At 36.6% G+C, this 24,364-nt stretch overlaps 1 protein-coding gene across 3 annotated transcripts in view; it reads left to right on the top strand.

Moving 5' to 3' along the window:
* Positions 1-640: 640 nt before the first annotated feature.
* Positions 641-24,364, top strand: part of LOC129264527 (lysosomal-trafficking regulator-like) — a 56,660-nt gene continuing 32,936 nt past the window's right edge. For all 3 annotated transcript variants that reach the window (XM_064102541.1, XM_064102540.1, XM_064102539.1), the window contains exons 1-20: positions 641-3,689; positions 7,188-7,355; positions 8,136-8,289; positions 9,605-9,669; positions 10,852-11,053; positions 11,337-11,446; positions 12,043-12,394; positions 13,077-13,221; positions 13,880-14,021; positions 14,622-14,814; positions 15,727-15,923; positions 16,465-16,707; positions 17,466-17,639; positions 18,662-18,943; positions 19,445-19,643; positions 20,050-20,175; positions 20,730-21,311; positions 21,960-22,273; positions 23,439-23,608; positions 24,072-24,201. In XM_064102541.1, the coding sequence (XP_063958611.1) occupies positions 660-3,689; positions 7,188-7,355; positions 8,136-8,289; positions 9,605-9,669; positions 10,852-11,053; positions 11,337-11,446; positions 12,043-12,394; positions 13,077-13,221; positions 13,880-14,021; positions 14,622-14,814; positions 15,727-15,923; positions 16,465-16,707; positions 17,466-17,639; positions 18,662-18,943; positions 19,445-19,643; positions 20,050-20,175; positions 20,730-21,311; positions 21,960-22,273; positions 23,439-23,608; positions 24,072-24,201 (6,978 nt within the window). In that variant the 5' untranslated portion in view covers positions 641-659. The remainder of the gene's footprint in view (positions 3,690-7,187; positions 7,356-8,135; positions 8,290-9,604; positions 9,670-10,851; positions 11,054-11,336; positions 11,447-12,042; positions 12,395-13,076; positions 13,222-13,879; positions 14,022-14,621; positions 14,815-15,726; positions 15,924-16,464; positions 16,708-17,465; positions 17,640-18,661; positions 18,944-19,444; positions 19,644-20,049; positions 20,176-20,729; positions 21,312-21,959; positions 22,274-23,438; positions 23,609-24,071; positions 24,202-24,364) is intronic.

Below are 24,364 nucleotides of genomic sequence, written 5' to 3'. Positions count from 1 at the left end.
AATATAGACCATGAAATTTCTGTTGTAATATTGAGAAATGCCTTCATAATGTATTTTTTAAAAGCCATGAATCATTTCACTGCACATTGGATTTTATTGCTTTGTGATACTAAATTTATTTATTTACCAAGAAATAACAGATTCTCAGTGAGATTCCTACTAAAATCATAATTGAAGGATTTTTTTTTTACATTTTTATATTCAAAATTCAAATTGAAAGTAATGGGATATGTCATCTTCAATTATATTATCAAAATATTCAAATTATTTTTTGGTTTGTATTTACATTATATTTGGTGGAGGTCTACATTTCCAACATCATTTTTCATCACAAGTAACAGGAAGCAAAAGAGATCTTGGTGCTTATTGTTGTGCATCACCTGCATGAGAGGCAGATTCACAATATACAATCCTTCCCATTGTACCCCTCTGTCCCCTCTCTCGTTCTCTCTCTTGCTCTTTCTCTGTTTTTGAGAAAGCATGTGACCTTTTAATGGAAAGAGAGTTTTATTTGTTGAGTAAAGGGATGTAGCTACTACATGAGTATATATTTCCTGTTTATTCAAGAAGAAAAAAAGCCTTTCCTGCCCAGCAGTACTCTTAACAGGAATACCTTTTCCTTTATTGTTCTTGCAGATGTGGGCACTCTGGTGCCACCGATGGAGACGTGCTTTCCTGCCAGACAGAACCTAAGACAGACCAGTCAACTAGACTCACCTACAGCAATGGCTTCTCATCTTACCCATGATGTCTACCGCAAGAAGACGGCTTTTCTTCGGACAACCACTTCCTACCAGGGAGGTGGGAGGGTACAGAGGACAGGCGTGAGCAGTCAACGTAAGAAGAGCCTGCTACCACGGAACAGAGGAGAGCAAGAAAGCACAGATTCTGAAAATGAGCCTGGGAGACGGTACAGGAGCAGGCATATCTCGGGCAACATCAGAAAGCACAAAGTGACTGCTAACTACCTGATGGCTTTCAGGAACTCCATTCCAAAGTACCAATGGAATGGTGGAAACCTAATCATTAGGCACAGGATGAGTGTTGATGATGGACTCTCAGGTATGGATCTATCCAGCACTACACCATTCGACCTGTGCATAACTCTCTTGTCTCTCTTGGAGAAGCTGTGTTCTAGTGAAGCCATGAACGCAGCTCATAGAAACTCACTTAGTCTCTTCCTTGCACCGCAGCTCACCAACTTGCTTGTGAAGATTGATCACAAGTGTTCAGGCCAGGGTATCAACTTGGACTACAACTGGGGACCGGAACTCCTTGGTGCATTGAAGAGACTTATCCTGCGCATTGTCTTGAAGGTTTGCTTGTACAGTCTAACGCAGCATCAGAAGATTCAAGAGCTATCGTCTAGTGGGTTGCTGCAATCTCTCCTGTCGGAGGCAAAGAGCTCTGCTCAAAAGATCATGCATTCTCTGTCGGAAAGGACTAAAGAGAAAGAAGATGATTTTGCGCGAGATGAGGCAGATGAGCCTGAAGTGTCAGACTCTGTGTTTGAAGGATCAGGTGATGATCATGGAAGTTTGCCAGAGAAGGATTCATCTGTGCCCGGATTTAAAGTTGATTCAGCAGGTATGACATACATTAGCGAAATTCTGCAAGGTGTGATTCTACTCCTTTCCTTTGTGATGTATAGTTGCCATGACAACCAAACTGTTTTGACGCAGGGATTATCCATGTTAAATGAGTTTGAAGAGTATGGAGGATATCAGCTCTTCCTCATGGTAATCGAGGCAATGGATGGATTGCTGTCAAGTGGCGAGGATGATGGTGAGAAGGTCCGTAACATCAAGGAGATCATCATCTCTTTGATAACCTCCATGTGTAAGCTTACCACTGCTACTAAGAAAGCGAAGCTGGAGTACCTTCATAAGTTCCAGTGTCTGAAGAGAACACACAGTAATTGCGATTACAGTCATTACATGCATCACCATCACAGCATGCTGGGAATGACCTACACTGCCTTTGAAGAAGATAAGCAGGGTCACCCTGATGCTGGTCATGTTGCAAGTGGTGGATTGGTGGACAGGAATCCCATCAGGGCAAACAGGAGCAAGTGTTGCATCGCTACAGTAGTGGACGTGGTCTTAGAATTGATATCAAAAGTGCAATGTCGAGTAACCCTTGTGAGGTTACTAGGAATGTTGGAACAAGGAGGGATCTGCTGTTGCATACCTCCACATGTAATCCTCAGCAAACTGTTGCATTCCATTGAAAACAGATCCCTAGCATTATCGAACTATCTGCTCAGTGTCGTAGCAAAGTTGATCCTGGAACAGTTGCGTGGTGGTGAGAAGGCTGAATCGATTCCAGTCGACCTTTGTCCAGAATGTGTCCAGTTAGATGTGAAACATAGGTTGACAGGCAGTCAGTTAGACATTGGAAGCATCACGGATAGTAGGACTAGTGATAGCGCAATTGGAAGCGATGGTAGCATCCAAGATTGGGATGTCACCAAGTCTCGGTGGCAGGTCTTGGGAACATATGCTAACCTAATCACGAGTGGGGTGAATGAAGTCTTGAGCGTCCAGGTGGCTAGGCATCTGCTGCATCTTGTCAAGCATGGAAACTACCAAATTAAACAAGAATTGTATCTTCATGTCTATCTGCCATGCTTTGAATCATCTAGACCAATAGGCCCTGAGGAGTCAGTTGTGCCTACTCCTCGGCTGCCATACCGTATCACTTCATCAACTGTCTTAGAATACTGTTTTAGTGCTTTACCCATTCTATTAACGTCTAAGTTTGCCCAGGAGCTGTTTCTTAGTCAAGGAGGCTTGAACCAGCTTCTGCACTTGCTGCAGTTGGACACTACAAGACGTCATGTCCTTCAGGTGTTTGAGGTCATCATCCTTTCTGGTGATGAAGAGAAAATGAGACGAGACAGGAGTAACACAGCAGACAGTGTACTGAGTGCTGCATCATCTCTAACTGCAACAAGCTCTACTTCACAAGTCAGATACAACACATCTAATTGCCGGAGAGACCATGCAAGCACAGTGGTTAGTGTCCTAGATGCCTTTACAGGCATTGTCCAAGAAGTTATCCCTGACGACCTTCACTCTAAGAGTGATAGTTCCGAAGGAAGTAGCTATCAAAATCAGTCTGGAGGATTGCATGAACGCTCTCTTGACCGCCTTCTATCATCCTATGAAATCGTAGATGAACCATTTGAAAGTTTGGCACATCAAAGCATCGAGTCAGTACTAGGCACTCTCCATGAAGGGGTAGCAGCCTTTCCTGATAGGACAATGTCAGACAGCAACAGTTCAGACTCCTCTCAACACAACACAATGACACCACCAAAGCTCTTCATGCCAAAGGACAGTATTAGTGTTCTCCCAGATGCAAGACTTGCCATGGCCAGTGATGTCTGGAGGACTTGTGCTAATCTAATCGTGTACAGTCAAGGTTTCTCAGAACACTTCATGCAAAGCTCTGTGGCCAGTCAGATCTACAAGATCTTGAATGAGTCATTCCTTGGGTTAGCTCAGATCACCAAGGAATGTGAAGTGTTGGAAATCAGCCTAGAGTCTCTGCAGGACACCACCAGGAACTATACTGATGATGAAATCAACAAGAGGGATAGGTTTCATATCATGCTTAGCATTGTGGGATCTCTTATGAGGATACAACTTAAACTTTCTAAAGAAGTAGCAGCAGGCAAGTTTGAGGTAAGCATCATTAAACATATAGATTTTAAATTGAATACTTCTCTGATCTTCAAGTATGGTCCAGGTAAACATGGAAGAAACTGTCTCAAAATGATTGTCAATTGATTTTAATGCACTTCAAAACTTGGATTTTTTTTTTTCACTCATCAATATGAAAAAGGTTATTAGGGTGTTGATTTGAAATCAAAATTGTTTACTGTTGAATTTTAATCTTATTAATCATTGCATGAATTATCTGAGGTTTCCTGTAATAATATTTGGTTAACCATCAAGTTAATGTGGTTTGGATAAAAATCCTATCATTCATTTATTTTGTTTGCAACATGCACATGAATATGTCAATATTCAAAGTACATTTGTCACTTTAAAGGCTCTCCTTGCCACATTTAGTATTTGAATAGCTCATCATTCCCTGTTCTTTTATACATTTGCTATAATAATCTGTTTCCAATTTACTTTTACCATTAATATGTTTGTTTGTTCATTGATAAACCTCCTGTTTTAGTTTTGTGGCTCTATCAGAATTTAAGTTTTGTTTACTCTTTTGAGGCCCTACAACATACATGTAGTTACAAAATGGTCATCATTATAAACTTTGATTTAGAACAACATACTCATGGTATTATCAAAATAATAATAATAATAGCAGGGCCCGCTGGGAGAACAGTTATCAGAACTAAATTGGCTTCCCTGGGTAAATATGCCTATATTATTATTATTATATTATTAAAATACATTGTGTGGCATTATACAATGGTAGGAAGGTGTGCGTACTTAGCCCATTGTTCATTGCTGATGATCATCATCAATATTAAAGTTAATTTTTATTTAGACTTGTATCAAATGCCTTCAAATCATCCCAATTTTTGCTTTTCACTCAAGATTGGTTAGATCATGTACATGAACCCCCCCCCCCAAATAATAATATGGACCATTTATAAAGCGCAGTTACGATATTAATATATTCTACTGCGCGTAACACTTTGTATCATATTATTACCCTCGTTGTAGCCGAGCTGCCATATAGTGGTGCTCAATAGTTAGTGAACCCCACCAGAAAATTGACACATTGTTGTTTCTTTCTGCCGAGTTTGAGATATTTAATTATAAAGTTGGGTGATAAAATATTACATTCAGTAAAGTTTGTTTCTCTGGGCTCACTGAACATTGTGGTGTTGTTGTTTACATTCAACACTCAGCATGAATGAGTGCATTTTGTAATGGGGTTCACAAACTTTCTAGCACAATTGTAGACGCTCAAGCATTCAATTAATATCTGTAATATATAAAACTTTAAATGTAAGACTGAACTTTTAATAATTGAAACCAACTACCTGAAATGCATGCAGTACAAGTTTGTTAAAACAACAAACTGTTCTGAAGATTGATAGTTTGATACTTTTATTTTCAAACGGCTTGAATTTTTCACAAGTTGAAAATACATCTTATTTATCAAAAATTGAAATGGGGCTAGTTGCCATCATATTAATACCTTTAATGTTTTTAGATAATGACATGTATCCATAATGAGATGGGAACTGGAAAAAATTGTTTCTTTGTACGTGACCTCCCAAGTAAATTTCTCAATTGAAGTGAATTGCACTTTGGTTCACCTTTGCTATCATTCTTATCAGCTCTTGTTTTACTTTTCTATATAATTGATATTTAAATCTTGAATTGGGATAATTGAATGCTTCAAATCATAATGTTTTTGTACCTGTAAGACATTCTTGATAGTGCGAAATTGCCCAATACGTAATTGTATGTCAAAGTGCACCGTAATTGCTAAGAATATTAAAGTTAAAGGTAAGAAATTAATATGTCTCATTGTGCCCAATAAATATTAATTGAATCACAACAGGAAGAAATTCCTTGCATACTTGGGTTGATAGTACTATTGTACTTACTTGTTCTATAGACCCTTGACGCTTGACGAAAGCAAGATAATACATTGTGTTGCATTTTGTAGAATAAATTGAGTGGATTTAGTTGAAACGTCCAGTTATAACATGTAGCTTGTAAGATGGAAATAATAAATTATGTTAAGATGAATTAGTACAATTGGAGCATTCCCCCCCCAAAAAAAAATAATTATAATAATAATAGTAATAAAATAGATAAATAAAAATAAATAAATAGGTAAATAGGTAAATAGATGAAATACAAATAAATGAATAAAATAAATTATAATAATGATAATAATAATTTTAAATTAATGCCCAATTTAATTGAGACACATTCCAAAGGTATTTGTGAAAAAATACAATCATAGTAAGTCAAATATCCACTCATATTGTTTATACCTATCTGCATTTGACTTCCTTCAGCCCTGTGTGCTGTTGATAAGCAAATATCATAAAAGTAAAGTCACCCTTTTGTTGTTGATAATTCTCATATTCTCAGAGAGCAGCATATTTTAATCAAGGAAATAGGAAATCCTTAAACTTCCACTGGACCATGAATTCTAATGGAGCTTTAATTATAGAATATCTGTTTATATTCAAGGTCACTATGTACAGACATATGAGTTATAAGCATTGCAAGGGTCTTTTAAAAAAAATCCTGAACTTGATGCGTCGTGTATATGTTGTGCCGTTATTTTCAAGATACATAATAATTTTGATGCTGGGGATTCTAATTTCAATACATGTAGCATATTGAATGAAATTGTGATGATTTTCCGGTCTCTTTAATTTTCGCCTTTTGAAGACTGATGATTTTGGTGCAATATTTACAGGGCCTCATATTTACCACGCATCACAGACACATGTAACAAATAGGATTGTATAGTTCAAATTTTAAAAGTTAGATCAATGTAATGTCTATATTAACTGTAAAATTGCTTTTAATAATAAAATTCCTCTGATAGCATATCGTTCTCTGACGTCTTCACCAGAATGCGTCTCATCTCTTCTTTACTTTCATAATTCTGGGGCCTATGACACAAAGCTTACCAATGATCGTAGAACTTTTGTCTGCGATTGATTCCATTGACTACAATGTACAATCAATCGTATGATCAATTGCTAATCTTTGTGTTACAGGACCCTGGTCGTTTTGGTCTTCACTCTTCTAAGACTTCTTCTCTTGATCTTTCTATTCCAAAAACCAGTCGGTCATGGGGAGATCACACATTTGCATCTGATGCTTTCCATCTATGTAACAGTCTTCCAACTAAACTAAAAGACTATAGATCAGTCTAACATTTAAAACTTATCTTATGTCCAAACCATTAGGTAAATTTTAGGTACATAAAGAGTGATTAAGTATCGATGATCATCTTGCACAAGTCCTTGGTCACACGATCAAGGTCAAATGTCATTTAGGGTCAATGAACCTAGTATTTATTATCATATGATTGGTGTTTTTTGTGAATATTATTCTATTTTCATTGTCAAAGTAGTACTGCTTCTATATTGAATAGTGTAATCCAGGTGAGACTGCCTGAGGTGCACCACGTGCTATGATATTATTTCATAATTTATGTTTTCATTTAAGGGAGAAGGGATGAGCCTCATTCTTCGGAGTGTGAAGCATCACTTGACTGAGTCAGACCTCTTAGGATCCAACCTAGGTAGAACTGTAGCTGATACCTTGCTAAAGCTGGCCCAACTAGAACCCCTAGACTCATCACAGTATCAGATCTGTAGCCTCTCAAGGAATTCAGTAAGTATGCTAGCCCATTGTAAAGACAGACCGGGGTCCTGTAACACAAGGATAGCGATTGATTGTACACTTGATTTTCACGATTGATTGTGCATTGTAGTCAATGCAATCAATCGTAAAGATATTCTTCTATGATGATTGCTAAGCTTTGTGTTGAGGGCTCTAGGACAGGGTACTGTAACACAAAGATTAGTGATTGTTCACGCAATCAATAAATGCAATTGATTGCACATATTATTAATGGAATCAGTCATAGATTTTAGCCCAGCAATCAATCTTGAATTTCAGTGTTACATGGGTCTTGGTGTTTCATCAAGTATTAAAGATATGAATTCACAAGTGATTGGAATATAAAGTATTATGTAAGATGCCCAATATTTTTCCTTATGCTTGTACTTGGCATAATGGCACGATCTCACGTTTTGCAGAGAACAGATCAGTCTGTCTCAGTCAAATCTTTTGTAACCACAGAAGTTTGTTCAAATTTAAGTTTAGAAATCAAACTAAGACAATTGACTTTGGCAATTTATCAACTCCGGCAGACTCAACTGTATAGACTTAAAAAAGGCATCATGGTTACAATAATTCTAAATGATATTTAGGATGTTTCATAGGAATAAAGAGGAAATTTTATAGTAAGGATTATTTGGATTTTTGTATATTTCTCGACAAACTGAGGATGAGAGTAATATAAAAAAGCAAGAATTTTCAAGTATTAAAATGAGCTATATTTTTTCAATTTTTCATGGTTTAATGAAAACACTATTTGTTCTTACCCAGCCTAAGGATGATAGTGTAGATGGATTAAGTTGGAATCTTGAGGAGCTCCAAGAAGCCTCTGATGACCAAAGCAGTGAGATGAGTGATCTATGGAGTGCTGAAGGAGGGTATGAGGCCGACAGCGAGAGAGATGAAAGAGATGATGCACTAACAAGTAAGGTTTATTATTACCACTTGTACAAATTACAACCATTGCAACAGGCATTGTTACCATCAGTGCCCCATAAATGGATTAGTAGTTGATTCGGTCTAGTAAAGCCTGCTGCTGAACTAGCTAGATGGCAGAATCACTCGGTATTAGTTTATTTCTTGGTCCCTTTCATGAAACTTCTTTCAGTAACAAATTACAATAACAGTTATAAGCTATTGAAATCCTTCAATCTGATTGGCTTATTGTCAGTTAGATATAGAATTTTTGCATTTGTTATTACAACGAGTCTTTATGAAACAGGACCCAGATCTACAGTGGAACCTGTCTATAGTGACCAAGGAAAACGCATGATGTGGCCTTTATAGACAGGTGGCTGCCATAGCCAGGTTCTTATACACACAATCTGCCTCTATTGGAGTGTGTTTTAGTGGTCACTATAGGGAGGTGGCTGGCTGCTATTGAGAGGTGGCCACTAAACACAGGTTTGACTGTATACACCTTGTGCTGTCAATATGCTATTGATGATTAGAACTGTAAATTGAGGTCAATAAAGAATGCTATGGGGCCTACTGTTAGAGCTTTGTATCCTGCATGGTATTATTGTTTGAATCATTGCAATTCAAAAATCAGTCAGTGTTTGATGTCTAGATATACTGAACCTTCATGTGCATATTTTGAATAAAATCACCAAAATGGACTTGGGAATCTGTGCATTGAAGCAAAATTACTGAACAGTCTTTCTCAGTTTAACAAGGTTGATGTAGTAATTGTTGAAGAGAACATAGGCAAATCAATTATATTGATGCAGAAAATTATAGCTTTACAAGTCTTTTGTCAAACAAGGTATGAGCCATGTTTACCATGATCTAGTGAAGTATTCATAATAGTTCACATGAACAGTTTTACGGTTCTTCGCACATGCCACCTGCTGTTAAAAAAATAAATACAATAGAAGTTGAGTCACCTAACAAACAGTTATGATCCAAAGTTTCTTACAATTGATTAAAAGGTCATGATAAACTTGATAATGAAAAGATTTAAAGCATTTTTTTTTTCATATTAAAAAGTGATCTGTTATGGAAATTTGATAACAATATGAGCAGTGTCAGTCACTGGAGTATTCTTTCATTTTAAATTTCCCATATATTCCTGTTTGCTTTTCTCTGATTACAAATGGTCATGCCCTCCCTTGACTGTGACATTCTCTTTCTACAGCAGCAGTAGCCTGCTGAAAAAACTAAAATAATGTTCTCATTCAGATTTTCTACATCATGCCAATTTCAAATATTATTTCCCACTTTGTTTTCTTTAATTACAGATAACAAGCCAGACAGAGAAGACTTGATTTTTGCTCAATCTCAACAGTCATTGGTTTACCCTGAGGTTCGTGTCAAAGGTCATTCATTATGTACTTGATTGCTATGGTAACAATAATAAAAGAACATCTGGAAGTTCATCAGAAGTATTTATATGACACCTAGATAGATCCTTGTGATTTGATTGGTTGTTTGATATCGTTCATTCAGCCCATTTTGCAATGACGTCATCAACCGTGCAATTTTGGATCCATTCATCGTGCAATTTTGGATCCATACGATTTTGTCCATTGCACGCGCACACCGAGACTGCAGCTGCAGGCACCGGCAGTGCGCATGTTTTAATGACGTAACAATCAACAGGCCGAACTCGCACTGCATGAGCATATTTTCATGCATCGAAATTCATAAATTTCATGTGAACAAAAAAAAAAAAATCAATTTTCAGGTGTCATATAAACCAAATAATGAATGTTTTTTCATGCGTGCAATGGATATAATACTTCATTCGGAGAAAGATGAAATAATGATCCATTCAACTCGGCTAAGCCTCGTTGAATGGATCATTTCATTTTTCACCTCATGAAGTATTCTATCCATTGCACTCATAAACATTCATTATTTGTAAAATATATTTTCAATATCATGAAAAATATCATAGCTGCTATTAGGTTTCATGGGAGATTCTGTGATATTTACTCTTGAATTATGTCTGTATTAAATATATACGTACAAGATTTAAATATGTATTCTCTGTGATTGTTAAGAATTAATGACAGTGAGATAGATTCTGTGTATACAGTCCCAGTGCATTGCTGCTATTCTTTGCCTCTTGTCCTATCTGCCTTTTTACTCATGACATTGCTCCCCCCCCCTTTAATGCCCCTTCAGGCAAACTTGTTTGTAGTAAGTTGATTTGTCCATCATTCTATCATTTTGCATAAATAGGAATGTGAATACATATCTGCCATGCTTAGATCAGTGCAGTGTTACAAGAAACTCATGTCCTATTCTAAATCAAGCTCAAATCCGAAAATCAAGTCCTTTGATTACAAAATGCAAATTTTGCAACTCAACTCAACTCTCTTGCAATGCACATTGTACTTGATTTTGGGACTTATACTTGATTTGTTATTGAAAGTAAGTTTTTTTGCAACTCCTTAGAGGCCTGATGAGACATGTTCATTAATAGAATGTGAACAACATGTTCAAATGTTTGAGATTCTTTCTGAATATGTGTTTAATGTAGGTGTGTCAGCTGATGTTAGAGGTCCTTTCAACCACCGATGGGTGTGCTAAGAAGAAAGTCCTCTACTTTCTGTTGAATCAACTCATCTCCCTTGTGAAGGGTAATGACTCCTGTAAGACGAGTCTGAATCAATGTGGGATCCCTACCATCATCTTGGATGGATACCGCACCATTCTACAAGATAACCATCAAGATACTAGTGGTAAGCAATCTCTACAAGACAGAGTGTGGTCTGAAAAACAATTAATGAAGAAAAAAAAAAAAGACAGAAAATATTGGCATGAACTTTGAATTGAAGAAGATCTCTGATGTAAAGAGTATGTGGATATTAAATCAAAACTGTCGACAACAGATGGTATTACTTGATATATTCTGTAGTAATATTGAATGAAAGTATTTGATGTGAATTATATAATCTCCTAAAGCTAACTCTAATTAATCCTATAATTAAATGTGACTTTTTATCTGTTTCTGCTTCTTCATAGTTGAGAGGGCTTTACTCCTAGAGTTATTTTCTGAGTTGGTTGAGAGGAGTATTACATCATCTCAGTTAAGAGGATATCTTTCCCTATTCCAATCACCGTCATCGCCTATGGTAAGCTATACGATGGTCATGTATGGTAAGCTGTCTTATGGTTAATCTTTGGGGTTACATCTTTCTCTATCTGTATTACACCATTTTGGCTAAGGAGATATTCATGTAATGGTTGAAATTAAGGAGGGGGATGCACAGAATAGTACCAAAGTGGAGGGAAGCGGTAAGACCTAAAAACCATGATTACTACTGCAGTACTAATTTTGGAGAACAAAAATGTGAAAAAAATTACATTCCCTCAACTGGGATTTGAATCTGGGACCTTGGTTTAAGTAATCAGCGTTCCAGCAACTATGCACTGTGGACTGATGTCAAGGCAATTTGAACATTCTGACACTTGCCCATCGCATGCCAACGTAGCAGTGGGGTACTTCAATACCACTCAATTAATACGCCAAATGGTATGTCTTTTTGTTGCACATACATCAAGAGTATTTATTGCCTCAGTAGAGTTATGGATTTACCTAACTGGACTGGATTCAGGCTGTTGGAAAGACACAGTCATGTCAGTTTCAATCTCTTCAAGAATTCATTTATTAGTCATTTCTGAGGGTAAAAAATTAGATGTATTTTTCCTGATTTTCAACTTTTTTCAGAGCTGTCTATTATCATCGCTCTTGACCATAGCCAGTAGTACAGTCACCCAGCCAGCCACCACCATCACCTTTCCACTCCTTCCCAATCCCTCCAACACACAAAACACCCCTCTGCCAATGAAAATGGAGTCTTCCAGCACTCCAGACATCAGTGCATGGACTGTTGCTGCAACACAGCTACCTCTCAGGAATAGTGTAACATGGACTGTACCACTTAACAAGGGGGTGGGTGTTGCTATGTGGTTGAAGGTGGAAGAAAGGAGGAAAGGAGAATTGGGAGAGAAGATGAAAAAGAGTAAAACAAGAACAAGATACCTGCCAAACTCATCTAGTGCATCCTCACTCTCCAGCTGTAAGAAAAAAATTTGTTCTCTTTTTTTTGTTGTTGATATCTTTTAATAAAAAACTTAGTTATATTATCATATGCCAACTCTTTCTTCTTTTTCTGTATATTTGCCTAAAATACTTCACAATTCATGGACAAAATCATTGTACTACTACACGTTTCTATTGCAGGAAATGTATAAAAAAAATTGTAATACTTTTATAAAGCCAACAGAATATGACTGATATTATTGCTATGTATGCTGTCTGCATTATGTGCTCTCTTTTGTGTGGATTATATCAATTTGTTCCAAAAAAAGACCCACAAATATAATCTTGTACATTTGTGTCCATTAATCAACAAAATGAGATTCATTCATCTTCTTTTCTAATAACGATTTGATTTAAGTTATTTGTACCGATACTGATACAGACATTGAATTTAAACTTTTCAAATCAGTCTAATTATGTGTACTTTATTTTTTGGAGAAAAAATTATGATAATTGAGACAAAAGAATATCTTCAGCAATGTATTGTATGATTTATTTGCAACAAACGTAAATTTTGTTTGATTTACTTGAACAGTGCATATATCAAGGAACACCCTGTTTTGCTGGAAAAGAGTGATTATTGAAACAAATATAATCTCCAGCAATAACTTATTAAGTTTTCTTGCTGAAGTGTAATTTTGTTTTACTTATTTAAACAGTGTCAAGGAACCCCCTGCTAACCTCATCGCCATCGAGGTCAGGGTTGAAAGGTCATCAGCTTGACCTACATCTGGTGACCCTTGGTACCCGTGACATCACTTTTGAAGTCTGGCTGGAGACAAAGACTATGAAGCTGGTTTTCAGGTAAATCTCAGGCAATCAACCAAGTGAGCACGCCAAAAATTGGCATCCATGTTGCCAATGACATCTACAAAATTCCATAGTAAATCTTTTTCAGAAATATTTTATATTGTCTATTTTTTCAGGTAGGCATAACATCAAACTTCTGCTCTGAATCAAGAGATAATTCCAAATATAATAATTTTGGGGTGTGGAATTCTTTGCAACCATTTGTGTAAATATCGTATGCAAGGAGCTTTGTTTTTGTTTTCTTGAAAGTCATGTGTACTAATGGTCATTTCAAATGATTATTTTCTAAACAAAGGCAGGGTTTTCTTCTTGCTTTAATCCTAATGAAATATTTTTTTTTTCCTATGATCTTATGAAATCCCTTTGTCCGATCCACATATTTTTTTCCAAAGTCAATAAAAAAGCGAAAAACAAAACCATTGCGAAGCCCCTTGATGGTTGAACAAATAGATGAATTCAAAACGAACGAAATTGAAATTAGTACCTAGTTCCACTAAATGTCGGCATGAATGGATAGCATTTATCATTTACTTTACAAAGTCACATAGCGGTCTTCAATAATGTGGTACAATTATACTTTGGCAGAACAGTTGATGCGAGATTTAAAAAATGCATTAACTATTATTATTGTTGTTATCATATTTTTAACTAGAATTGGTCAAGCGTCAAGTGACCATCAGAGGACTTTAATACTAGCAGAGACTACCTGTGGTGGTATGCTGACCAGTGGTCAATGGGAACATCTTGTAGTGACCTACCATGAAAGGAGAGATGAATCTATGGTGCTTGGCATGGTGAGGAAACCAGTCCAATATATTTGGTCTTGATTATTTACCTTTCTTGTAAATTTATTGGTTTAAATGAGTTCAATATTTGACCCATTAAACGCTTCATGCATAGTTTATTTTCCGTTGCATCAAGCTAGACTGACTGTGTACACTTAAATCCATTAATCAATGTACTTCATAAAAGAAAGCTGATATCCTACATGGAGAAAAATAATATGTTGGATACCCAGGCCAATTAGTAATTATCAGACGAAAGTTAGAGAAGATGGAGAGAAAAAAAATCAGTTGCCAAACATATGCGTAATTATATTTTAATGTTATATATCCGTGTGTCAATTATGATGTTTATTTTTACAAGATAATATTTAGTTGGGGGTGGTGGCTTTGAGCAAACATTTATTCACAAAGCCTTCATGTCGTTAATGATTAATTGGCTGGGATTTTTTAATGATAATCTATTAATGACACTTTTTCAATTACTATGTGATGTTTCCTTTCAATTTATACATATTAATAAGCAAATTATATCCATTTCAATAAGTGAATTCACAACTGAATGAGGACCATCCAATAATTTCATTGGTTTTTTGTTGTTGATTGTATCAGATCTCTGTGATAGTGAATGGTCATCACAGAAAGGATGTCATGGTCGATTACAACCACTCCTCAGTGATCGTCAAGACTGCCCAGCAACCCATGTTCTGTCTCATCGGTCATTCACTGACCACTGGTCAGATACAGGGGCATGATGCAAAGCCACAGGGAGCATGGAGTCTTGGACACATGCACATCTTTAACGGTTGGTGTTTTCAAGATTATTAAGAATAAATGATTTAAGTATATGAATATTTGAAGGCAAAATTTTCTTTTAATCTCCAGAATATGTATTTTGATTTTTTTTTATTGCTTAGGGTACTAGTAGATTCCTTATTAAAGGTCAAGTCCACCCCAGGAAGATGCTGACTTGAATAAATAGAGAAAAATCAAACTAGCATAGTGCTGAAAATTTCATCAAAATCGGATTTTAAATAAAAAAGTTATGACGTTTTAAAGTTTCGCTTATTTTTCACAAAACAGTGATATGCACAATTAGGTGAGTCAGTCGATGATGTCCATCACTCACTTTTTCTTTTGTTTTTTATTGTTTGAATCATACAATATTTCATTTTTTATAGATTTGACAATAAGGACCAATTTGACTGAACCATATAGTATTAAACAATGCTAATTCCACATGTTCAAGGAGGAATTAATCATTGGATCACTTGACAATGAGGAGAAAATTAGAATATTTCATGTAATAAAATACAAAATAAATAGTGAGTGGATGACGTCATTGTCTCCTCATTTGCATACCAGCCAGGATGTGCATATAACTGTTTTTTTTTTAATTTAGCGAAACTTTAAAATGTCATAACTTTCTTATTTTACATCTGATTTTGATGAAACTACCAGTGTTATGCTTGTTGGATTTTTCTCTTTTTATTCAAATCAACTTTTTGTTGGGGTGGACTTGTCCTTTAATTCTTAAATTGTACAGTGTGTGGACTATATTACCTAATTATTTTTTTGTACTAAGTATAACAAGGCTTGTTGTTAACTTAGAACATTGAGATTCACCACCATGAAGCATTCCTTCCAAGTCTAAGGGAAAACACTTTTACGAGTAAGCAAATTAAAGTGTTATTTTGACATTCTCATCCTGTTATAGATGCCAGTGCACTGCAGAAGGAAGCCGCTGCATTCCACCTCTTCTCCATGGGACCTGACCTGTATACACTCAGCCAGTGTGAGGGCAGCAAACATAGTCGCCTCTACAGTCGTCAGATCACCAAAGACATCATGATCGCTGGCATCAAGCCTGATATCCTCTTTGGAGACAGGGAAATTGATGAGAAATTCTTGAGGGTGAGCTCGAGTTATTTTTAAGAATTCTTTATTACCATAGGTAAAAGATGCAATGGTAGACAAAAACTATTAAAAATAGAGGAGTAATTACAATAACTAGTTTGGAAAAATTTAAGTTTAAACCTTTCAATACAATGAAAGTCTCAATACAATAAAAGCTTAATAGTTCTCAATGAAAGAAAAACTTGATTTAAAGAAAAACATTAACACGAGCCAAGCTGGCATTATTTAAGAGTTTAAACCTCTCAATACAATAAAAGTCTCAATGCAATAAAAGCTTAATAGTTCTCAATGAAAGAAAAACTTGATTTAAAGAAAAACATTAACACGAGCCAAGCTGGCATTATTTAAGAGTGATGTGTCTCTGAAATAGTTTCATGATCTTCAGCAAAGGAGATTATGTCGGATGATGGTTAGGTAGAATTCACCATTGAACACGAATGCCAAGAAACAACATTATTTTCAGAAAAGCTTAATTTGGCTGGATTTTCTTATTTCAACCATCAATGCTCTTTTATCCTCTGTTTGTATCATCTTCCAGGAGAGCCTCGTGGCCACCTACTCGTCTTCGTCTCCATCCACCTTCAGTCTCTACCAGTCTGTATCATCCGGTACCCTGAGTAAAGTACTCCCAGGAAAGATTATTCCCCCTTCCCTGCTTCACTCACCAACCGTCATGCAGGCAATACATCATTCACACCCCACCGTTAGGCATCACATGGGACTACACAAGGCAATCTACCAAGTTGGAGGCATCAGTGTCTTTGTCTACCTCTTTGCCAAGGTACGTAGAGATCCAAAATGAGTCACAATTTCCTTTGATAATAATGTTGAGAAACACGTTGATTCAATGCAATCTACCCAATTGACAAAGTGTCAAACTGTATGCTTTGTAAGAAGTCGTTCATACATTTGTCTTTCAGGTTATAATCAGTGGTATTAAAATTGTTAGAAAAATCACATTTATGGGTCTTCGATAATCACAGTGATAGAGATTTAATTTCTTTTTTTTTATTTAAACCTCATTATTTTAAAAAGTTAAATGGTCAGTATTGAGATGAAAAACATGGCTAATTTTGTCCAATTACATTGTATTCCCTTTTGATGTGGCATATCCGAGATAAGTCATTTCTGATGTCAGCCCCACGACTATGGAACAAACTTCCCCTCAACATTAGGAATTCCACAAATTTACATACATGTAGTTTCAAGTTAAAATTAAAAACCTCTCTATTCCAATAGTATGTACAGCACCTAGGAAGCTCTTGCAGCGCAATAGAATATATAGAAATAGTTTTTGCGCTATACAAATGCATATTATAATTATTTTATTAGCCTCATTTTTCAAGATTTTGACAGAATATCACTGAATAAACTCTGTAATGACGTGTTTGACAACTCTGCGACACAGGGTCTTGCCGTCCATTCAATGATTCTCAGATTTTAATGATTTTAAGCTATTATTATTTCCCCTTTTCCAAACAACCATATCTCCAAACACTTAGATATATTTGTAAGTTTACTTGTGCTATCTTGTTCAAGGTTGTTGAGACGTCCAATGATGGTCACCAACAGGCCAGAGCCCTGCAGCTGCTGATGCTGCTTCAGAACAGCAGCTATGAGATGGCCAGGGAGTTCCGCTCCATCTCTGGCCCTCTGATGGTCGCGAAGGTCCTGGCCTCCGAGAGATGCCATGTTGGTCCGGAAATGCTCAAGGTAGGATTGTACAGTAATTGTTATATTGCTGCTTGGACTGGACCCACTTTGTCTACTTTTCATTTGTTAATGCATCTTGATCCCCATTTTTATCTCGATTGTCATTTATCAATATTAAAAGTTGCTTTGTATGAGTGCAGATACCACACAGGCATGGTTTACTTGAGCCTGTAGAAACGACTCTCTCATAGCACTCCACTATAATTGGACACATCTGATGGACTTGATAGGCAAAATATAAAAATGTAGACCAAGCAACATTTAGAATATGTAATATGTTTTACTCTCATTATTATTCTGTGGATACATTTATAATGGAACTGAGTATAAATAGCATTGATAGTTGGACCTTTTCATTGTTCTAATAATCAGTCCTATCTTTGGCATATAGCCAAGAAAATTGTTTTGTTTTTCAGGCCCTATTTAATGCTATAAGAATTAGAATCCCACATTCCAGATAGGATAATGGATACATGTCCCCTGTTGCATAAAAGTTACTATTATGGTAACTGACATCCAATGGTAACTACCATGGTATCGCTGATCAACAGCAAATCACAATCAAGGATTCCATGAAAGTTACCATTTCATGGCAAATTTACCGTCATAGTAACTTTTATGCAACGGGGTCCAGTTCATACATTGTGTAATGAACTTGAATAGGCAAAATATAAGAATGTAAAATCCATTATTACTATCTATTATTATTATCTCATATGGATGTAGAACATAAGGTATCAAACTCCAGGGCCCTGTTGCATAAAAGTTACTATTATAGTAACTTTGCCATCCAATGGTAAGTACCATGGTAACAATGCTGAACAGCCAATCAGAATGACAAATTTCGGGAAAGTTGCCATTAAATGGTGAAGTTACTATAATAGTAACTCTTATGCAATGGGGCCCAGATCTAATATTTGAACTCAACATGACTGTATGTCGTATCTCACATTCTTTAAGTATATGCAACAGACATCAATTTGAATAAATTAGGATTTTTTTTTATTCCATATGTACAACAGGTGCTGTTTGATGCCTGCTGTAGCGAGTCCGTGGTCTTCCAGTGCTCCCTCCTGCACCATTACAAAGTGAACGAGGAATCAACGGCCATCCTACAGGATACAGAGTTCTTCACCCAGATGCTGCTCAACTGGAGGGTATGGGATCGGGCCAGGAAAGGAGCCTGGAGGATACTCCTGGAAGGCATCTTGGCCTTGATCAGACACGACCATCCGTTCTACTCCTTCAACATCAATCAGATGCAACGGGTCGGGCTGGTCCAGAAGCTCTTCACCATCTGTAGGGTAAGCAAGGCTTCGCTGACTGTTTGTTATAAGCTACTGAATTCCTTATACCTGATTGGCTCAGAGTACGTTTGTCTGTGAAAATCACTTACCACATGCTTCATAGGACATTCCCCAGATCTTTCTCCCCAAGAATAACAATCAGCTGAAATAAGTCAGACTGGTCCAGAAGCATGCACCAGCATAAAACAATTATGTTTGATGTGTGAATTTTTTTTTATGTTGAAATGTATTTATTTATCTATTACAAGTATACCATGGGTTCTTACACATACCTGTATGTTTTGCCACATTTGCACACAAATTATTGTAAATATATAGTGTTGCAAACATGCTAATTTCTGCCTTTCGGCTGTGAACCATTTATGGATTTTTATACGCAGTACTCTATTTATTGAATTAAATTGGATTGAAAATAGAAAAAAAGAACAAAAATTTAGAAAAAATATTGTTAAAATAACTCTTAGATCACACCTTTCTCATGTCTCGCATGATTTCTAGGAGAGACACAGTGAGGATCTACCTGCTCTCCCAGTGGACACCTACTCATCATTGATTGAGATTATCAAGACGATGGTAGGGATTCCAGCAGACCCACATCTTATGGCTGAGATCAGTGACTTCCTTCTGGCCGTCCATCCTGCAGTTAATACCTTCGTCTGCCATGCTCCGTCAAGCTTCTTCTTCCTCTTACACAAAGGTAGTGTTTCACACCAATGTTTGGTTTTAAGCTAAGTTTCGTATTCCAAAACTTATAGACCTTTTTGTCATGGAGGAATAGATTCTGTCAAGCAGAAAATGACCTAAGAATGAAACGTAATTATGTTGTTGATCATCACTACCATCACCACCTTCATCGTCATCATCACCATCATCATCATCATCTTCTTCATCATCATTATCACCATCATCATAATCATCATCATCTTCATCATCTTCATCATCATTATCACCATCATCACCATCATAATTTTCATCATCATGATTATTATTATCCTTGTATGAATCGAAACACATTTCATTTGGGAAATAAAGGAGAGAAGCTGAGATGAAGGATTGAGCATCATAATGAACATATACCTACATTCTGGATTTTTTTTCTTCAGGGAAATGGTACAAGTCTCGGTCTAGTACACCATCGGAGGTCTCATCCCATGACATGGATGAAGTACGTCGTCATGACTTCAAGCTCAACCTACCCCCAACATCAAGGGAGGAGATGCTGAAAAGAAGTAAGGTTTTTTTATCACAGCATAGTCACACCATTTGAATTTGTAGGAAAGAATATGAATTTTTTGGACCATGTCGGATGTCTTGTTTCTATATAATTTTCCTTTTTTTTCTCCGTGAATTTACTGCATAATCTTTGCCACATAGTGTCTTTCCTATTTTGAAGAAACTTATCCCTATTTTCACTGTTGTAACATAATGTACTTAATTCAATAGTATGATATTGAGTAGAATGCAGAGCAATGTATATTTGATGTAAAGTATAATGTAGCATAATATTGAGTATAAGGGAAAATAATGTAATTTAATTAAACTCAAATTGATGATTTGTTCAATTTCTTATGTAATAAATTATTAATTTGTAGAGTGCATATATGCATATCTCTGATATTTGCTTTCTTAGTTTTATTTTTTGGTCTGTAATGTGGAAGTATACTGTTTTACTAAATTTCCAGATTAGGATAAAGAGTATTTCATTATATATGAAATTTGGTAATTTGAAGGAAGAAAGGAATTGTGAAATTGGCTAATTCTTTCATCTCTATCTGAATTACAGAGAAGACAATGAAATCACAGTCCTCCTTTGAGCACCCAGATGAGGGGAAGATTGATGAGAGTCGGCATATAGTCAATAATAACCCATCCGGAGAGGGGGTACAGATACCAAGAGATGAAGAAATTAGTGGTGGAGGTGATGAAGCAGATGGTGGAAGGCCATTAACAAGCAGTCCTCGCAAGAAAAGAACTCCAAGAGACTCAACAGATGGGATGATGGGACGGGGAAGTCCTTCCGATTCTCCTACCGATACCAGTGATGAAGTCTCTTCCTCAACGTCTTCGTCGTCAGGGGAGAGTGAGATCTTATCAAGCGGAGATGAGCAGAGGAAAGAGGAGGAGGCAGATGAAGAGGGAATAAACTACACTGCTAGGCATGATGGTGATGCGATTGCCAATGACAACCATGAAGATGCGGAAGATGATGCCTTTGCGGGTGGGGACGTCGGAGAAGATGATGCCGGGACCAGTGTTGGGAGGAAGGCCCCAGCTGTCAGAGAACGGAGAGCCCAAAGTGCTAATTTTGGTGGTATGCAGCTGGCTGCTATACCAGAGGATGGATCGATAGAGCTCTCACAAAGTGGTAAGCGCTTCAGGCCCATGTCTCACAAAGAATTGTAATTGATCAGATCAAACGAAACTATGGGAAGCCAGCAATCCCAATATTTAGAATTCGTTTTTTCGTACAAATTGTCTTGGATTGTGATTTATAGTCATGCAAGCATCAGTGTCTTGACTATTCATTGTGCTCCAATTCTAAAGGGACGGTGTATAACTTCCTGTATGAAGAATTACAACATTGATGGCTTTCCATAGTTCAGGTTGATTGGATCATTCACAACTGATGGGGCCCTAGAATATAATTCTCTCTCTACAAGATTGCATTTAAAAGTGCCAAGAATCATCAACAGTGGTTTACTTAAGTAGATATGCCACTACTCTGTGTCAGAATTTTCAAAAACAATTTATATGAAGTTTTTCAAGGTTCAAATCTCCTTGTTTCAGTGTATATGTATTTCCAACTTCCCATTGTATTAGAGTTGGTACCACCTGTGGTTTGATTTATGTATTTGATCAAGGGTTTTTTTTTTTTGATTTTTTTTCTTAAACTGTTGAAAGATATATATATGAAAACCTTTGAAATGAAATCACGGTGATCAATGCTCTATTTGATAATTAATTGTTAATAATTAATAGTAGAAACTTGATTTCGTTGAATCCCCTTTCTCAGACGATGACATGGCCACTTCCCCCCTTGATGACGACTCACTGTCGGATCCCAAGAACCAACCCTCTGAGGACAAAACCACCATGATTGAAGACGATGGTAACTTGGTAGTCTCAAGCTTTGATAGTCTAGATGCCAGCCATCGGGACATCACATTGAGCCGTCTCTGCTCGGGATTGCTGGATCTGCTGGCAGAATGTCTCATTTTCATCTCAGAGTCCAAGTTGGATAAGGTCTTGGGGATTGTATTGAAGCCAGAGACCCTTATCGTCATCGCGCACCATCACTCGGAAGAGATACGGACCAGTGTTGTTAAGGTTAGCCAGAATTCTTTACCCATTGCCCTCTGGAACTGGGTTGTTCCTATACAAAGTCCATGGAAATTAAATAATTCAGTAGCCAACGGCTACCGATAATGATTTTTCACAGTTGTAGGGTGTCAAATATTATATGACACCTAGATAGATCCTTGTGATTTGATTGGTTGTTTGATTGATATCGTTCATTCAGCCCATTTTGCAATGACGTCATCAACCGTGCAATTTTGGATCCATACGATTTTGTCCCTTGCACGCGGCGACCGAGACTGCTGCAGCTGCAGGCACCAGCAGTGCGCATGGTGTAATGACGTAACAATCAACAGACCAAACTCGCACTGCATGAGCATGCTTTGCATCGAAATTCATAAATTTATATTAAGAAATCAATTTTTAGGTGTCATATAAACCAAATAATGAATGTTTATGAGTGCAATGGACAGAATACTTCATTCGGTAAAAGATGAAATAATGATCCATTCAACTCGGCGGATCATTTCATCTTTCACCTCATGAAATATTCTGTCCATTGCACTCATAAGCATTCATTATTTGCATACTATTAGGTATTCATATGCACACAAATATGCACAAAAATGTTTGTCTACAAACTAATAACAAATTGAAAAGTCTCATGTCAACTTTCAGTGAAAAAAATACATTTACTCACTTTTTGTGTGCTCTTGTTGATTTGTATGTGTGTGTATGTCTATGCATCTGTGCCCTTCCCCCTCTCCCAGTCATCTCTCCACCACCCCTATCCATGCCCCCCTCTCCTATACTCACTTTCACCAACCCCCTCTTTGATACTGAGAGAACAATTTTATCTTGACTATCAAAGAGGCTGCGCTTCCCATTATTAGAAATCTGCAGCCTCCAACCGGATCTCTTGTTCTTTAAGATGTATCCAGGTTTTTACTTGCACAATGCACTCTCCTTTTATTGTAAAAAAGAGATCTTCACTATGACAACAATCTTTCACGACATGTAGCAAAGTTCATTCTATTTTAACTTTTTGGAGCTGCAAGAGGAATTATCTCATCAAGTACATGTATAAAGTATCTTCAACCTTATCTTGGAGCAAAATATCAGTTCTGTCATTGCATTTGAATATGTATGCAAGATATTTTGCATTTGCATTTCTTCATTTATTTTTTTTGTTCAGCTTCTTGATGTATACTTCCACCGTGCTAACGAAGCCCAGCTGTCTAGCTTCCTTAGAATGCAAGGTTTTCATCAGCTGGCCAATCAGCTTCATCAGTATCCTGTAACGCAGGAACTAGCTGAAGCTTGTCTCACCATCACCTTCGGCAAACCAGTTCATCTTGATCAAGAGTAAGCACATAAACATTTGATAAAGATCAAAGATATTAATATCAAGCTTTTTTGAAAAATGGAAAACACAGGTAAAGATATACATAATTTTGTTAGTATTTGATTCTATTAATCAGACAAATTAATTATCAGTTGCCTTTTACCTTTATATTTGTATTGACTTTATTTTCCATTATTTTCTATTATTGACTTGATTTCTTCTGGAAATCATTCATTTATATTTTATGAAATTTCTTATTTTCTATATTTCTTGGAAATTATTTTGTTGCACATTTTTTATTGTTTTGGCATGTTTTTTTTTTTTTTTTTGGGGGGGACACCATTTTGCCTTAATATACTATAAGCTCTATAAGATATCAATTAAACTAAAATATCCTTCATTTCATTTACCAACTAGTACTCTTATACAGCTGCTCCAATATGTAGGTTTGTTTAGAAATCTTTGCATCATTTCTCGTAACAGACTTGACCTAGCCTTGATTCAAGACCTACCTCGGTTTCGACAGCTGTCGGTGGTTCTTATCTGTTCTCTGATGGAGAATTCTACCCATGATGCTCAGCTATGTCATAACATCTTATGTGCAATATTACATGTGAGTCCTTATAGCCCTAAGTCACAAAGGTTGTTTAAAACCAGTGTATGGAGATTTCATTTTGAGATTACTCCTAATGTAGCAAGTTCATCAAGAAAGGTCCATTAATCAAAACATGCTGTAGTCATAGAAAACTCAATTTATGCTTGTTGGTATGGTATGA

The sequence above is a fragment of the Lytechinus pictus genome, chromosome 7, assembly GCF_037042905.1.
Source record: "Lytechinus pictus isolate F3 Inbred chromosome 7, Lp3.0, whole genome shotgun sequence".
Lineage (NCBI taxonomy): Eukaryota > Metazoa > Echinodermata > Echinoidea > Temnopleuroida > Toxopneustidae > Lytechinus > Lytechinus pictus.
Note: the sequence above shows the minus strand (reverse complement) of the source record. Positions and strands in the feature narration are given on the sequence as shown.